This window comes from Macaca nemestrina, chromosome 13 (genome assembly GCF_043159975.1).
Source record: "Macaca nemestrina isolate mMacNem1 chromosome 13, mMacNem.hap1, whole genome shotgun sequence".
NCBI lineage: Eukaryota > Metazoa > Chordata > Mammalia > Primates > Cercopithecidae > Macaca > Macaca nemestrina.
Genome location: NC_092137.1, coordinates 102,536,976 through 102,555,361, shown reverse-complemented (window position 1 = coordinate 102,555,361; position 18,386 = coordinate 102,536,976). Strand labels below are relative to the sequence as shown.

The following is an 18,386-nucleotide window of genomic DNA, read 5'->3' as shown; positions in this document are numbered from 1 at the left end:
ACTTCATCTCAAAAAAAAAAAAAAAAAAAAAAAAAATCAAACATGTAGGCTCTGCTCAGGTCTGTGTGGCTTCCTCTCTCCAGGACACCAAACTGAACCCCATCCCTAGGCCCCCACCCCTTTCCCAACATCTGAGAACTGAGAAAGCAGATCAAATATTCTACTGCTATGTGTCCTTCAGGCCTTGTAGCAGCCTGGGGAACAGTCATAAGGACTTCAGTACTTGGATGTAAGACAATTTTGTTCATTTGTTCATTCGTTTGTTCTTGAGACAGGGTCTTGCTCCATCACCCAGGCCAGAGTGCAGTTGCGTGATCACAGCTCACTTCAGCCTTGACTTCCCAGGCTCAGGTGATCCTCTCACTTCAGCCTCCTGGGTAGCTGGGACTATCGGCATGTGCCACCAAGCCTGGCTAAACTTTTTATTTTTTGTAGAGAGGGGGTTTCACCATGTTGCCCAAGCTGGTCTCAACCTCCCGGGCTCAAATGATCTCCTGCCTTGGCCTCTGGAAGTGCTGGGATTCCAGGCATGAGCCACCGCGCCCGGCCACAAGTCAAAGTTTTATCTTTGAGTCCACCTGGTGTTCACCTGGCTAAGATATGTGTCTTGCTTTCTTTCTGTAGTTGATTTCCTTCCCACCACTGCCCAGCCCACCAAGAAGTCCACCCCCAAGAAGAGAGTGTGCCGGTTACCCAGGCCAGCGACCCAGAAAGGTGAGTTCCCTACCCCTCTGCACCCTCAGAAACAAGGCAGACATCCTCTCGCCCTCCCTCCCTCCCCTCCTTCCTTCCCCAGGCACTTTCCAAGTGTTAACTCTAGAGCCTATCTCCCTGGCCCAAGCTAGGGTCAGAAAGGATGCTGAGTGTGACAGCAACTCACAGTCTCATGGGAGACAGACTCGTAAACTGTTACTGGACAAAGCTTAATGGAGGCAAAATCCACCCACACACCTGCACACAAATGCCCACAGCTTCATTATTCATACTAGCCAAAAGTAGAAACTACCCAAACATCCACCAGCTAATGAATAGATTAACAAAATATGGTATATTTATTATCGTGGAATATTGTTTGGCCATAATAAAGAATAAAGTGAAAGAAGCCAGTCACAAAAATCCATATACTATATGATTCCATGATTATGGAATATTCAACATATGACCCTCTGTAGAGACAGAATGTAGATTGGTGGCTGCCTAAGGCTGGGGGCTTGGGAAAGAAATGGGGAGTGATTCCTAATGGATATAAGGTTTCTTTTTAAGGGAATTTAAATGTTCTAAAATTACATTATGGAAATGGTTGCACAACTCCATGAATACACTAAAAATCATGACATTGTACACTTTAAACAAGGAGACTTTATATCTAAATTATAACTCAATAAAGCTGTTAACAAACAAAAAATCTACTCAAAGGACCAGCACTTTAAACTTTTCCAGTTTTGGCCAGATGTGGTGGCTCACACCTGTAATCCTAGCACTTTGGGAGGCCAAGATGGGAGAATCACCTTGAGCTCAGGAGTTAGAGGCCAGCCTGGGCAACATGGTGAAACTCTGTCTCTATGAAAATATTTAAAAATTAGCTGGGCGTGGTGACACATGCCTGTAGTCCCAGCTACTCAGGAGGCTGAGGTGGATGCCTTGAGCCTGGGAGGTGGAGATTGAAGTGAGCCAAGATCCTGCCACTGCACTCCAGCCTGGGTGATAGAGCCAGACCCTGTTTCAAAAAAAAAATGTTTCCAGTTTTAATACCTAACAGAGGACCTAATACACAGTATGTGCTTGTTCATGAATACATGCTTGTTTGCAAATGAACACATTTGCTTCCCTATGCTACACCAGACACCTCAGCTGGAGTGTATGCACATACACACACACACAGACACACATGCCCACGCACACGCTTTCCTTAAACCCATCAGCCCAAACGTGTTTCTGGAAAAATACTGACCTCAGCCCAGCAAAAGCCACTGATGACAAACAGAAAGTGCCATCTGCTGCTACCCAGAGAACAAACCACAAGCAGCCCCAGGAGCACTGCCTCGCACTGCTCAGTTCGCTCTGTCTTTGTACCAGAAATTATCGAGGAGGGTACTGAATAGGATCTGGGAGACCGGGGTGGCAAGCTGCCATCACATGAGGTCACAGTAAAAAGAAAATCAGAACCAATGTACAGAAGAGTAAAGTCTTAAGGAGCTTAAGAGTGACCTTATTTTATAAAGTCCCATGCCCTGACCCCTTCACCTAAATGATTTCAGGCAGACTACAATAAAAAGGATATAAAATGCAAATACAATAGAGCCACTAAGATGAGGGTGCAAGAACTGGTTGTGTACTACGGCTCTGGAGAACCCAGCAACATCAGTTTAAACAAAGGGAAGACCCCGAGTTGTATGGCACCCCAACCCCGGTGATAGAAAGAAACAACCTGGCACCAAAAGAAGAAACTTCCATCCTAGTGCTAAATTCTAGGAGCAATCTGCCCCCTTCATCTTCATGTAAGGACAGCTGAATGACGGCGCACTCAGTCATACTTTTATAAATGATGGCAAAAACAAAGCGCTTCAGATTTCTTGCATAATTTCTTTTCTTTCTTTCTTTTCTTTTTTTTTTGAAACAGAGTCTCACTCTGTTGCCCAGGCTGGAGTGCAGTGGTGTGATCTCAGCTCATTACAACCTCCACCTCCCAGATTTAAGTGATTCTCCCGCCTCAGCCTCTGGAGTAGGTGGGATTACAGGTGCCCACCACCAAGCTTGGCTAATTTTTGTATTTTTAGTAGCGGCAGGGTTTCACCATGTTGGCCAAGCTGGTCTTGAACTCCTGACTTCAGGTGATCCACCTGCCTTGGCCTCCCAAAGTGCTGGGATTACAGGCGTGAGCCACTGTGCCTGGCCTCTTGCATCGTTTCTTGTACCAACCCTCAGTAAAATCCCATGGCAAAACGCATACCAAACATTAATAAGTTATTAAGAATAACCCGGATGTGTGTGAAGGTGGCCAAGTGGAGTGGGGCTGAGGTTGGGTGTGGGGAAAGTAGGTGGATGTTACACTGAGGAGAGCGGCCCTGGGTCAGTGTAGCCTAGTGGCAAGTCAGACAGGCCTAGGTCTGAATCTCTGTCTACCACTACCTGTACTATGAGACATTGAATAGATGATTCAGCCTCTATGAACCTCTGTTTCCTCGTCTGTAAAATGGGGATGCAGGATTAAATGAGATGTAATTATACACCAGGCACTAAGAGCTTGTGGGGGCATTCACACAGACCTCAAAGCCTATTATCATGAATGAAACCCATAGGGCCACTAAGAAGGGGTTGCCCATGAGGCTTAGGGCTGTTTCTGAGACAACACCCTTAGGTGCTGGGGGACCATTTCTAAACCACGGACTCAGGAGCGGAGTGCGAATCCAGAGCTCAGGAGACCCTGAGGCCCCAGCAAGATGAGGAAGGCTGGGCTGGGGGTGTCGCTGGTGTGGATCTGTCGAACAGCCCCTTACCCAAGCACGTTATTTGTGGCAGCAGCTTTTCCTGGAGAGTCACATTTTGGATGGGAGACCATGCTTCAGAGGAGACCTATAGCTACATCGCTGGCCTCCACAGTGGTCTTAACCATGACCTCTTCTCAGGAAGAAGCCCAGCTGCCCTGTACATCCCTGTGACCTGCACCCACCTCCATTACAGTTTTTAAAAACTTAGTTAAGTCGGGTGCGGTGGCTCACTCCTGTAATCCCAGCACTTTGGGAGGCGGTAGGGGAGGGGTGCGGATCACCTGAGGTCAGGAGTTCGAGACCAACCTGACCAATATGGCGAAACCCTGTCTCTACTAAAAATACAAAAATTAGCCAGGCATTGTGGTGGGTGCCTGTAATCCCAGCCACTCAGGAGGCTGAGGCGGGAGAATTGCTTGAACCCAGGAGGCAGAGGTTGCAGTGAGCCAAGATCAAGTCATTGCACTCCAGCCTGGGTGACAGAGCAAGACTCCATCTCAAAAAAACAAAAAACAAAAACAAAACCTTAGTTGAGATATAATTTGCACACTGCAAAATTCACCTACTTTAAGCATACAAACTCAATGATTTTGGGTAAATTTACCAAGCTGTGCAATCATTACCATAATCTAGTTTTAGAAGGTTTCCATCAGCCCCGTAAGATTCCCAGTGCTTGTTCACAGCTCATCCCTGTTCCCAGCCCCTGGCAGCCACTAATCTACCATCTGCCTTTGCAGATTTGCCTCTCAGGGACATTTCGTAGAAGTGAAATCGCACACCATGGCTCTTTCCTGCTTGACTTCTTTCACTTAGCACCGTGTTTTGAGGTTCATCCAGGTTGGGGGAACAAAAAGGAGGTGAGAGGGAGCCCAGCAGATGCCCTCAGCATCTCAGAGGGGCCACTCACCCAGTGTGTGAATCTCTTCTCCACATCCCAGCGATCCAGCCTTGGCTGGTTCCCCTCCAGTGACAGTGGGCTACCTCCCGTGTAGCAGCCACCTCTCTTCCCTCCCATACCTTTCATGCCCTCATGCAACTGAGGTGGGACCCACAGGGGCTTGGAACTCGAAGGATCTGTGTCCACATCCTGGTCCTGCATTTTAGTAGCTGGGTAACCTTGGGCATATAATTTAACCTTTTTGAATGTTGTTTTTTTTTTTGAACTGTGAAATGAGAGATAAAAATAATGGCAAGCCGGGCACAGTGACTCATGCCTGTAATCCCAGCACTTTGGGAGGCCAAGGCAGGCAGATCACGTAAGGTCAGGAGTTCGAGACCAGCCTGGCCAACATGGTGAGACCCCCGTCTCTACTAAAAATACAAAGATTAGCCGGGCATGGTGGCGGGTGCCTGTAATCCCAGCTACTAAGGAGGCTGAGGCAGGAGAATCGCTTGAACCCAGGAGGTGGAGGTTTTAGTGAGCCCAGATCTCGCCATTGCATTCCAGCCTGGGCAACAAGAACAAAACTCTGTCTCAAAAAAATAAAATAAATAAATAAATGCAAATAAAAAAATGCCAATACCTTCCTTCCTCACAAGATGGGAGTTTGCATTTAGTATGTACTTAGCACATACGTATTCAGTAAAAATTCTCTCTTCCTTGACATCCACAATGCTTTCCGATTTTCTGAACCTCAAGCCCAAATCTGCAGCCTTGCCCTTTCACTCATGGGCCCTGGCTCTGCCCCTCAGCTACTCGAGGGACCAGCCACAGGGGCCTGAAGGGTGTCAGAGAAGGATTTGGGGCATTGATAGTGTAAAGTGTGCTGTTTAGCACACAAAATGGACAAAGGAACAGATAGTCAACTCGTAGAAGAAAAATCATACAAGTTCCCAATACATGAAAATAGGCCAAAGCTTGTAAGTAATGAGGGAATTTAAGTGAAATAACATTTTCCCCCACTTGACTGGCAAAAACTAAAACATTCTGATGATATCAATGGTCAGCAGGGTGCACTATTGGTGGGTGGGGACAGAAGTCAGTGCCACCTTTTAGAGAGGCATTTGACAGCATCTGTCACAATTTAAAATGGGCAAAGTCTGTGGTTTAGTAGCTCCCGTTCTCAGTATTTACCTCAGGAAGGCATCTTTGTAAGGAAATACACATGATGTTTTCTGCAGAGTTATTTGTAAAAGTAAAACACAGGAAACGACAAAAAATGCCCACTGATGACGAGTAACTCATGATACATCCATACTGTCAGACGTTACTCTGCTGGAAAAAAGAACACATTGATTAAGTGAAGGAAAAAAGGCACGTTGAAACAGTGAAGATACAAAAGAACAATTTGTACAGTATAATCTGCTGTATATATTTTAAAATACTATATGTATTTAAGGCCGGGCATGGTAGCTCACACCTGTAATCCCAGCACTTTGGGAGGCCAAGGCGGGTGGATCACTTGAGGCCAGGAGATCAAGACCATCCTGGCCAACATGGTGAAACCCCATCTCAACTAAAAATACAAAAATTAGCCGGGCATGATGGTGAGCGCCTGTAATCCCAGCTACTTGGAAGGCTGAGGCAGGAGAATCGCTTGAATCCCCAGAAGGCGGAGGTTGCAGTGAGCCAAGATTGCGCCACTGCACTCCAGCCTGGGCGACAGAGTGAGATTCTGTGTCAAAACAAAGAAAGAAACAAACAAATACACCGTATATGTATCTATAAAAATTACATAGGCATGGAAAGAGAAAGTTACTAAATTATCAATGGTGATTAATTCTGTGAAGGAGCAAAGATGTCAGCAAGCACTCTAATCCTATATTTAAATCTCTTACGATGAAAATATATTCAGCTATTTCTTGTGAAATTAAAAGTTTTAAACATAAATAGTAAAGGACTCATTACCAGGAATAAAAATTGTCTACCTCTCCAAAATTTGGATGTGGGACATGAAATTTTATATATAAAATGATTTCAATGATGTTTAAAGTGCTTACAAAGACTAGACGATGACCGGACATGGTAGCTCACGCCTGTAATTCCATCACTTTGGGAGGCCAAGGTAGGTGGATTGCTTGAGGCCAGGAGTTTGAGACCAGCCTGGCCAACATGGTAAAACCCTGTCTCTTCTAAAGATACAAAAATTAGCCGGGCATGGTGGCACACACCTGTAATCCCACCTACTTGGGAGGCTAAGAACGAGAATCGCTTGAACCCAGGAGGCGGAGGTTGCAGTGAGCTGAGAACACGCCACTGCACTCCAGCCTGGGTGACGGAGCAAAACTCTGTCTCAAAAACAAAAACAAACAAACAAAAAAAAAACAAAAAAAAAAACTTGAGGAAAAATACATTATATCAAAATGCAAATAGTGGTATTCTCTGGGAGGTGGGACTTCCACTTGATTTTTTTTTCCTCCTTATATTTTTCTGCGTGTCTTATGCAGAAAAATGTTCAGTGTTGAACACATGTCACGTGTGTTTTTTCCAGGCCCACTTTGTAGCCCCATCACCCTCGGCCTGCTGGTGGCTGGCGTTCTGGTTTTGCTGGTTTCCCTGGGAGTGGCCATCCACCTGTACTGTGAGTTGTCTCCTCTTGGGTCATCGGGTGTCCCTGTTTGCTGTTTGAAGTGCTCCTGGGATACTTACTTCTCTAGTGGAGCAGAGCAGTTGGCAGCCTGGTGGGAATGTGCCTCAGAGAACCTATGGTATTTCTGGAGGTCGTTCTTGATCTGGGGCTACGCAGCCAAAACCAAAGACCACCCTGTCCCTGGAGTCAGACAAACCTGGGTTTGAGTGCAATGTGGCTGTTTCCCGATCCAGTACCCTGGTCTCTCTGAGCCTTGGCTGCCTCAGATGGGCGTAGGACATTACCTACCTCCCAGAGTTGCTGCTTGTAAATTCCTGCCCCAAATGCCTGGCACCCGGCACGTGTCAGTAAGTGGGAACTCATGTGAGCAGTTGAGACCAAAGCCCAGTGCCCAGAAAAGATTGCCTGTGGGCGTAAACCCAGGAGGCGGAGCTTGCAGTGAGCCGAGATCACGCCACTGCACTCCAGCCTGGGCGACAGAGCAAGACTCCGTCTCAAAAAAAAAAAAAAAAGATTGCCTGTGGGGTTTGTGTTGCATTGCTAAAAGCTAGAAATCCTCTCTACGCCACCAATATTGATGAGGCTGTCGCAAACTCAGAAATGACTGCTGCTCCCAGCCACCCCAGAGACGGGACTGTCTCCTTCTATGGCCCCCACCCCAAGCTCTGCACAGCACTGGGTTCACAAGAAAGACGGGGAGCCGGAGGAGAGGCGCATGGCTGCCCTAGAGCCCAGAGCCCACAGTCTACCCCGGTTCTTCAGCTCACCTGTGCCACCTCGAGCAAGCCCCTTCCCCTCTCTGCGCTTCTATAAAATGGGCAGGTGGGACAGCAGGGGCATGAACTAGATCAGTGGCTCTTAACTTTTGTAGGTCACAGACCCCTTTGAACATACGATGAAAATAATGGACCTCTCCGCACAGAAATGCACCCAGGTGCATACTTTTGCCTACAAATTCTTCCCCACAAAGGGGTCAATGTACCCCATTCTAAGAACCCCATAAATTTCAGTGGCTTGCAAACTCTTTTGATCAGGGAAGGACCTCATTGGTAAAATATTTTGAAGCACATTTAGTGACATGCATAAAATATTAAATAAGCGAATACAGCAGCAGTTGGCTGGATTTACTTATTTCATATTTTGTGTGTGTTATGTTATTAAATATGTTTCAAAAATAAAAAGTAAGCTGGATATAGGGGCAAGTGCCCATACTCGAGAGGCTGAGGAGGGACGATCACTTGAGCCCAGGAGCTCAAGTCTAGCCTAGACAACATAGTAAGACCGCATTTCTAAAAAAATAAATAAAAATCAAAAGTAATAAAGGCTGAGATACAAATGTAAATAGATATGCTTTTATTTTCCTCCTACTCCCAGTGGGAAATCTCGCCCTGTGAGTGCACTTGCCCAGGCCTGAGACTGCCTGTGTGTGGGAACTTTCGTGTCTGACCTGCTGTAAAGGGCGAGCAGGTGTGTTTAAGGACACAGACTCTGCGGCTGATTAATTGAGTTTGAATTCCAGCTTTCCCACTTACTAGCTGCATGACTTTGGGCATGTTATCCGGTAACTCACTCTGTGTTTCAGTTTCTCCACAAATTAAATGGAGATCTTAAAAGTAGTATCCAACTCAGGTTTTCAGTAAGCATTAAGGGGATTGAAATGTGTAAAGTGTTTGGGCCAGGGTCTGGGACCAGGGAGGTGGGCTGAGGTGTCAGCTGCCCCTGTGACCATCCTACTTGGCCTCTGGGGCTCAGTGCAGTGACCCACAGCCCACACTGACTGGCGCCCTTGCTTTCCTCTTCCAGGCCGGCGGAGGAGAGCCCGGCTTCGTTTCATCAAACAGTAAGTGTGTGACCTGCGCGTGGCCCTGGGTTCCTCAGCCCCAGCTGCAGCTTGCAGCCTCTATCTGCAGCAAGGACCCAAAGTCAGACCTCATCTTCCAAAGATCATAGACTCGGCCAGACATGGTAGCGCACACCTGTAGTCCCAGCTACTCAGGAGGCTGAAGCAGGAGGATCACTTGAGCCCGGGAGCTCAAGGCTGCAGTGAGCTATGATGGTACCACTGCACTCCAGCCTGGGCAACAGAGCGAGACCCCATCTAAAAAAAAAGTCACACACTGTATAAATAGATGAGATAATAGAATTCAGGAACCGAAGAGATAACCTAAACAAACAAACAAACAAACAAACAAAAACCTGACCAATAACTTAAATGTATTTCAAGAACATTCTTAGCTCTCCTGAGGAGAGCAATCAGGCTTTGCATGCACAGAATACCACAGGGTATCCCAAACTCATCCCATCTGTTATTTCATCCCACCTACTATTTCATTCCCCCTATTATTTCATCCCCTCGGTTCTGTGTGAGATAAGGGGTTATCACCCTCATTTTACAGATAAATGGAGAGACTACTGGAATCGGATTTGAAGACTAGCCTCTTCCACCAGCCATTGCTTTCCTTCCTTAGGAGCTGCCTTTGTCCCACCTGCCGCCCTCGACCCCATCTGGGTCCCAGGGGTTGGCAGAGTCACATTACACTCTTGGGACCCACTGAGCTGAGAAAGCTCCGATACTTTCCCTGGGGTGGGCTGGGACCTTTAGTGGTGGCCATTTAACCACCACCTTTGCAAGTTGCTTTGCCCTGGTAGGGCAGCGACATTATGTACTTGGTCTTTCATGAGGCTGTTGGAAGCCATCGTGGGCCGGGGGCAGCATTCCTGCATTTGATTTTTGTTCCTCAAAACAGAGACTGTTTCACATCTGCCTATCCAGTTAATTACATTTGCTCCTCAGAGCAACCCTCTCTATATAGAAATGTTTGGGGGAGCAAAAGTACACACCTCTAAATTGAAGAGAGCAACAGGGTCTCTTGCTCGAGAGCTCTGGCTTTAGGCGGAGACGGAGCTGGGTTTGAATCCCATCTGCCAGTCACCAACCATGTGACAGTCAGCGAGTCACTTTACCTCGGCAAGCCTCGGATTTCTCGTCTGTAAAATGAGCTAACAGTGCCAATCTCACGGTCAGTGTGAGGACTCTCTGGGGTACTATCCTTAAAGCATGTGGCCCCAGGCCCCTGGAGTCAGAGCACAAACTCAGGTCACTTCATTGACTTCAATTCTGCAAGTGCAACAACGGACAAACAAAATGTATTTTTAAATACTCTAAAATGGTAAATAGCCACATACATTCATATTATGATATGCTCTGCATTGTCGTATACATTATATTTATATCGAGAGTTGCTGAAACATGCCTGCTGGATTTTATGGGCAATTTTCAATGATATTTTAATTGTGTACAATTTTCACCTTGTGTGTTGGATTTAGAAGCTGCCCCCTACCCAAGAGATAATAACTTGAGTATAGCTGTCTCAGGCCAGACCTCTAGAAAGTGCCACTCAAGGCCGCTTGCAGTGGCTCACGCCTGTAATCCCAGCACTTTGGGAGGCCAAGGCAGGCAGATCGCCTGAAGTCAGGAGTTTGAGACCAGCCTAGCCAACATGGTGAAACCCCCATCTCTACTAAAAATACAAAAAATTAACTGGGCATGGTGGCAGGCACCTGTAATCCCAGCTACTTGGGAGGCTGAGGCAAGAGAATCACTTGAACCCAGGAGGCAGAGGTTGCAATGAGAAGAGATCGCGCCATTCCGCTGCAGCCTGGGCAATGAGAGTGAAACTCTATCTCAAAAAGAGAAAGTTCCACTCAAAATCTCTCCCATGGTGACCTTTCATGTAAAATAAGCCCCTCTCTGGGTACTAACTGTGGTCTGGGTCTGTCCCCATCCCTTCATTTTAACTTGCTCCCCAGTGATCTGATGCCAGTTTTTGGGGTGCTAGATGCAGGACCTCATGCTTTCGCAAGCCCAGGATCAGCTTGAGGCAGGGAAGGGGCACTGGGTGGTCATGGGGGGACCCTGAGCCCTCTTCACTCTCTTCATTTCAAACAGATACTCTTTTCTATTGTCTGGGTTTACACTTACCTGTAACATGTCATTTGAACAAAAGGGTTTGTGACTTTTAAAAAGTTTGAAAAGCACCTCTGGTTATCCTCTCATGATCCAGGTGCGGAGGAAATAACCCCTGGTGCTCACAGATCTGAGTTGCGATTTGAGGTCCTTGTTCCCCAGCCTCTAACTGTCCTTAGAAAATCATCCCATCCGCAGGGTAATTTCTTCTGGCCCCTTGATATAAATTTGTGATTCTCTTAGATTATCTTAGAGGTACTACAGGAAGTAACGCAATTCAAAGCCACGGTTCTTTGAGCTGCAGTTTTGTTTTGTTTTGTTTGTTTTTTAGCCTTAACAATCTTTTTAGTGACTAACATGGGCCCTAGAAACATACTCACAAAAAACTCTCGGCCCCAGGCCACTTGGAGTAGAACTCTGCTTTCTCATTTGCCATTTGTCTCTGTTACAGGAAATTCAATATCGTTTGCCTGAAAATACGTGGTTTCACAACTTGCTGTTGTTTTCAGGTTTTACAAATGAGCAGAGAATACGGTTTTGGTGTCCTGCTACAAAAAGACATTGGTCAGTAACGAGCACGATGTGGAAAAAGGAGAGAGGGGACACATTCGACCCTGGAGAGTTCACTGGCTGCTAAAGCTGCTTGCTTTTCACTGCTGCAAGGCCTCTCTGTGTGTGACGTGCATGGGAGCAACTTGTTCGTGGGCCATTGGGAATACTGGGGAGAAGGCTTCGTTGCCCCCAGGGCACTTCACAGAGTGTGCTGGAGGACTGCGTAAGAAATGCCGCCCATGCCACCGCTTCCAGCTCCTGTGCCTTCCCTGAGCTGGGACCTTTAGTGGTGGCTGTTTAGCCACCATCTTTGCAAGTTGCTTTGCCCTGGTAGGGCAGTAACATTGGGTCCTGGGTCTTTCATGGGGTGATACTGGACTGGCTCCGTCTTGGTCTTCCCAGGCTGGGGCTGACCTTCCTCACAGAGAGGCCAGGCGCAGGTTGGGAATGAAGCTTGCTGAGAGGGGCTGTCCAGTTCCCAGAAGCCATGTCAGTCTCTGAGGGCTTCCTTTGGGGCTGGGAACTTGCGGGTTTGAGGATAGAAGTTCACTTCGTCTTCCACTTGTCAGTTTCTCAGCTCCCATTTCTACTCTCCCATGGCTTAATTCTTCTTTCATTTTCTGCTCTTTTTATACAAATGTCTTAGTTGTACAAATAAAGTCCCAGGTTAAAGATAACAAATGGCTCCTGTGGCATAAATGTGTAGAAGCCCATCTACAGCCAAGACATCAATGCTCAGTGGAACAGAAACCGTAAGGATAAAATTTGTACATCCTCCTGTTACACCTGAGATCCTCATTTGCCCAACATTGTAGGTGTAGAGAGTCCCAAAGAGGCTAGGAAGTGCCCAGGGCACCAGAGCCGGGCTTCAGGTGCCTCGGGCCCATCTCCCGGCCCACTCCCAAGCTGAACTAGCACTTGTTCATTTCTACTGTGGGATGAACCCCAGGGATCCCTGGCCTCAAGTCAAGCATCAAAGAGACGGTAGGAGGCATGAGGGGTTCTGTCACATGTCCCTTCATTTTCTTATTGATTCTTGGCCTTAACTGTTGGACAAGGAAAAAGCAAGGAGAAGGTGATGAGCAGGAGTGGAGAGTGGAGAGCAGGACCTCGTTCCTGGGTTTGAAAAAGTGCCTGAGTCCCATCTTAGCCGCCCCCTGCCTGAGCTTTAGCAGCCTAGGAGCTATTGCACCATAAAACACTGCAACCTGAGGCTGCATTAACAGAAGTACCATGTCCAGGACCAAGGAGAATCCCGCCTCACCTGCTTTTCCTGGCCAGCTCAAAGAAGGGCATTGACAAATCAGGTTATGTTCAGAGACCTGTGGCAGCCACAGAATGTAAGAAATGTTACCAAAAAAACAGGAAAGGAAAGACAACCTGGGGAGGGGGTAGTGTGGCCTTCTCCGGGCATCTGGAGTGCGGTCGCAGCAGCACGAGGTGTGGTGGGTGGAGTTAGAAGGGCATAGATGCAGTGTTACCGGAAGGAGGGCCTTGAGTGTAAGTTGTCCAGGTCCTTGGCATTTTGAACAAAGAATTGGACAAAACACACAAAGTCATAAAGAAATAAAAGCAGCAAAAGCAGGAATTTATTGAAGTGAGAAAGCACTCCCCAGGGTGGAAGTGGGCCCTAAGCAGGCGGCCCATGGTCCCAATTGCAAGGTTTTCTGGGTTTTAAGTACCCTTTTGAGATCCCTGTCGGCTACCCCTTAACTAGATGAAGGATTTGGTCCGTGGCTAATGAAAGGCTGAGGTGAATTGATGCCCTATGTGGATGAAGGGATGGCTCGTGCTTGGCCTGGGGTCAATCCAGGACAGTCTCCCTTTCCGTGTGAGATAAGGTGGAAGCGGGAGGGTTGTAGAGAGAGTAGCCTTTGATCCTTGGTTACTCAGTGTGGGGAGATGGGGTTTTTCCTTTTGGTTTACGTTAATTGGTCTTAGATGGCCTGCCCCCAGACCCAGGTGTTTTTCTTTTGATCCAGCTTTGAGAAATCAGCACAAATTGGCCTCAAGATTCCCTGCCCCCAGACGTAGGTGTTTCTCCTTGAGTCAGCACGAATTGGCCTTAGATTCCCTGCCCCCAGAACCTAGTCTCCTGCCTCAGCAGGAGGTGCTCAAAAGAAGCCAAAGCTCTGCCTATCAGCTCTGAGGACAAGGGACAGGCTGCCTTCCAAGGCTGAGGCGAGGGGTGAAAGAACTGGGGTCAGCTGGACCAGACTCCTCTAGGGTTCATGTTTCAGGTGGGCTCCTCATCCGGGCCATCACAAATAAATAAGAGACTGAGGCCTGCAGTGCACGCGGTCTGCCCTCTTGAAGGCTCACACCCAGTGCGCAGCGGAAGTAAGAACAGGCCGCAAGGTCCCTTGTCCCACTGCAGGCTTTGAAATTTGACCGTCTCCCTGCTGCTGTCTTTGCAATTGCACGTACTTGCTTGCAAGTTCTCATGGGGCTGGGCTGGGGGCAGGGGTGGTTTGCGCTCCTCTGTCAGTTTTCTGTGCAGCAGGCACCTGCCAAGGCGGGTTCAACTCCGGCTGCCCAGGGAGCTAGAGCAGGCTAGGCTGCCAATGGCGGGGGCTGCGGTGAGAAGGTCTGCACCCAGCACCTGACTTTTGTTTTGAAGAAGGAACTGAGCTGCTACTACATTCTATAGGGCCGTTATGATGAAATATGCCCCCCAAACTCCATCCAGCTGTCTTTTGACTACCAATTCCACTGTTGGCATTTATCTAAAAGAAACACATCAAAAAGTGGTATGCACAAAGAAATATGCATCGGATTGTTCCTTCTAGCGCTGCTTACTAGCTAAAAATGGGAAATAATCCAAATGTTCATCAAAAGGGACTGGTCAGATAAATTCAGATACAGTCTAATAAGGGGGTTTAGGCAGCTACTAAGGAATGAGCTAGATCCATATATGCTGATATCAAATGATGGTTATGGCAAATGCGTGTATTTTTAAAACATCTGTATAGATTATTCTTAATACAATACATGGTGCAATATGTGGTCACTGTTAAAATTCAAGCACAGAAGAAAACAAGCAAAACAAATATATGTTGTTAGAAGTTAGGATACAGTTATCCTCAGTCCAGTGGTGGGTCATTAAGAGGGAGCATGAGGTTTGAAGGTGAGCGTTTCTGCTTCTCAATCTGGGAGTCACTTGCATGAGTGTGTTTCGTTAGAAAAAGTCATCAAGCTGTACACTAGGACATGTTGACTTTATAGCTATGGATATAGATGTAAATTCTACTTCAAGAAAGAGAGTTTTTAAAATCCAAGTACAGAACGTTGTAGAAATGTGCAAACTTGGTATTTGGAAGTTTCTTCAGCCAGCACATGGGATGATAGCTCACGCCCGTAATCCCAGTACTTTGGGAGGCCCACACCGAATGATCACTTGAGCTCAGGAGTTTGAGACCTTGACTCTACAAGAAAATTTAAAAATTTTCCAGGGCACAGTGGTGCTTGCCTGTAGTCCCAGCTATTAGGGAGGATGAGGTGGGAGGATATCCTGAGCCCAGGAGTTTGAGACTGCAGTGAGCTGTGATCATGCCACTGCACTCCAGCCTGGGCAACAGAGTGAGACCTTGTCTCAAAAATAAATTTTTTTCTAAAAAAAGTTTCCTGTTTTTTTTTCTTCCCATATATTTTAAAACATAAAATTGAAATCTTGCAAATATAATACATAACATAGAGAATATAGAAAATTAAATCTTCTAATATTGTTCTGCAGATTTGATCTTCTCTCATAATAAATCAAGGCCTCTGGGTATATTTGTTTGGATATGTACAGGAAAAGGTCTGTAAGGATTTACTCTCAGCTGTTAATGGCAGTTACTCTGGGGAATTTTCACTTCTGCTTTCTACAGTTCCTTGTGTGAATTTTTACATCATGTATTACTTTCGTAGTTGGGGAAAAAGCAATTAAAAGTTTGGAAAAAAGAACCTCTGGCCATTGTTATAATAAGAAATTGGAATCAACACAAATATCCACCAATGAAAGATTTATTCATAAATTTTAAAAATCTGAACCATGGAAATGACGGTGAGGCAGGTCTGAGGTGGCCAAACAGCACAGTCTGGGTCTTTACCAGCTGCAGACTTTGGGCAAGCTACATTTCCAATTGCATTTACTTGTCTGGAAGTTCATATGGGGCTAGGCTAGTGGTGGGGGTGGTCTGCACTCCAGCAACCTTAGGTGAGCCTGGGTTCTCTGCCCTGAAGGAGAACATCTATAGTACTTCCCTTGGTGTGTTTTTCTGTGGACCTTAATGGGTCTGGGAGCAGCACTGGTGTTCCCCCCTCCCCCCATCCCCTTCCTCTCAGTGGGAAGTAGCCTGCAGGTGTGGAGCCCACCAGGGCCTGTTCAAAAGAAGAAGGGGGTCCTACACCACCCCATCCCTTTCATCCTTACTCATCCCCGCCCCCGCCCCGCAGTTTGTGTCTCTACCTGTAGGAAGTGGGCAACTTGTTTTCAGAAAGTGATCCCCGACCCCACGCGGGCTGCAACGCTGATCCGAATCTATCACCCAGTCAAAGGGAAAGACAGAAAGAGCCTTGTCTTCAGAGGCCTTCCAAGGTTGTGGAGGGCAAAAGATATTTCCTCTGTCGCTTCTTGGGAAACCTCCTTCAATGCGTCACTGACACTCCTGGGGCACCGTGAGTCACCGGTTCCTGGAGGCCTTCCAGTTGCATAACTCAGACAGAAGGAAACCATATTCCCCAGCCCCGCATCAGTTTGAGATTCACAGAAATATGCATGACACATGTGATTCCTGTAAAGCTGAAAGCAGAGGCACTGAAAAAGGCACTTACATCCTGCACAGTACTGTTGGCTCTCCTGGATCCTGTTTTTCCTGTTAGTTTACTGCCTTTCACATGCGAGTACCCTTTTAAGAGCTTTGCTTAGACTTCTAAATTTGAGAGGAAACCATGTCCATTCCTTTAGGTAATTTTGTTGTTGTTGTTTGAGACGGGGTCTTGCTCTGTCACCCAGGGTGGAGTGCAGTGGCGCACTCATGGCTCACTGCAACCTCTGTCTCCTGGGCTCAAGCGATCCTCCCACCTTGGCCTCCTGAGTACCTGGGACTATGGGCATGCACTACCACACCTGGCTAATTTTTTATATTTCTGGTGGAGATGGGGTTTCCCCATGTCACCCAGGCTGGTCTTGAACTCCTGGGCTCAAGCAATCCATCCGCCTCGGCCTCCCGAAGTGCTGGGATTACAGGAATGAGCCACAGCACCTGGCCTTTTCATGCATTTTTAACTGTAGACCATTTCTACTCCTGTGCCCGTTTATGACTGAACTAATACCCACAACTCTACACTCAATTCTCCTCTTCCTTGGGGGGTGGGGTGTATGTGTGTGTACAGTGCTCTGTTGCCCAGGCTAGTGTGCAGTGGCGCTGTCATGGCTCACTGCAACCTTGACCTCCCTGACTCAAGTGAGTAGCTGGGACTACAGGTGTGCACCAGCATGCCCACTAATTTTTTTATTTTTTTATTTTTTTATTGTTAGTAGAGATGAGGTCTCGCTATGTTGCCTAGGCTGGTCCAAATTCCTGAGCTCAAGCGATCCTCCCACCTTAGCCTCCCAAAGTGTTGGGATTACAGGCGTGAGCCACCATGCCCAATTCCTTAAATTTCTTGATGCCAGTTCAAATCTATTTGGGGAAACTTCTGTGGGCTCAGCCAGCCCTGTGCTGAGACTAGGGGTGCAGCGTAGCCAGGATAGACATAGTTGGGTCCCCAGGGCTTGCAGTCTTGCTTAGAGCCCGTAGGCCTCAGTTCGCTCCCTACTAGCTCAGGGACAAGGCCTGTGGGGGGTCCTCTGGTTCTTTCCTGCTACCTGTACAAGTCAGTCCTAAGCCTGAGGCCAGAATTGAAATGAATGAATGAACAAAGCAAAAGGCTCAGATAGAAGGTCCTTAGGCCCCCACAAGCTGGGAGCACAGCCCAGCACCTCCCCTGCTGGCTCCCCCGCCCACCCATCCACCTTTCTGTGCTCCTTAAGGCTGTGAGGACCACTCAGGATGTTTACTCTGCCAAGTACAATGGACAATCCCCTTAGAGAACCAAGGTCAACAACTCAGATCTCAATCAGGCACGTGTTTCAGGCACTAAAGATTTGGCTCAGAAGCTGTCCCTAACCCCACGGGCTTTCATTCTCATGGCCAGGGGGACACAGGCCCAAGGCTGGCACTTGCATGGCTCCGAGAGTGAGTGGCCTCAGTGCCTCACTGGCTGCAGCCTCGTGCCAGCCCTGCACAGACCAGAGAAAGATCCAGGTGATGCCAACACAAGCAGAGGGCATGGATTGCCTTCTCAAAAAGGTTATGTTTGTCTGGGAGTGGAGTTCACAGCCTCTCGCAGATTTTGTGGAGGTCTCTGCGGTTGAGTGAGGGCAAAGTTACGAGGGGAAGATGTGAGGTGGTGTTGGCAGAGGGGTGGAGGCCCCTCTTCCCCACACACCCCTCCCCAGCACCCCTGCAGCATCCTGAGAGCCTGAAGCTGCCTGCTGGGCCAGGCCTGCTATCTGGGCAAGACCAGGCCAGGTAAAAGGGAGGCCATGACTCCCACCCCTCCACCCTCTCCTCAGCCTCAGCCAAGTTTGGGGGACATGGGGAAGGGAGAGCAACAGTAAACGTGATCAGCACAAAAAGTGGGCCTGACTTCAGATCACGAAGGCTCTAGCTGGACCAGGGCAGAAGATGGAACTTGGGTTGACCCCCTTCTATCCAAGTACCTACACTGCAGCCACACTGATGCTGCTGGTTTGGGAACAGGAAGGTAGGGCAGCTTCCACAAGACAAGCAGACTTTGGTTGAAGTTCTTTTGTGGGCTCTG

General features: G+C 47.7%; 1 protein-coding gene across 7 annotated transcripts in view; it reads left to right on the top strand.

The window, feature by feature from the left end:
• The window catches only part of LOC105496018 (CD8 subunit beta), a 43,649-nt gene that overhangs the window by 8,150 nt on the left and 17,113 nt on the right, over positions 1-18,386 (top strand). For 2 of the 7 annotated variants that reach the window (XM_011766041.3, XM_071077044.1), the window contains exons 3-5: positions 625-714; positions 6,920-7,009; positions 8,822-8,858. In XM_011766041.3, the coding sequence (XP_011764343.2) occupies positions 625-714; positions 6,920-7,009; positions 8,822-8,858 (217 nt within the window). Of the gene's footprint in view, positions 1-624; positions 715-6,919; positions 7,010-8,821; positions 8,859-11,436; positions 17,046-18,386 lie in introns of those variants that run through there. The other 5 variants (XM_011766042.3, XM_011766045.3, XM_011766044.3 and 2 more) reach the window with 5 other exon arrangements.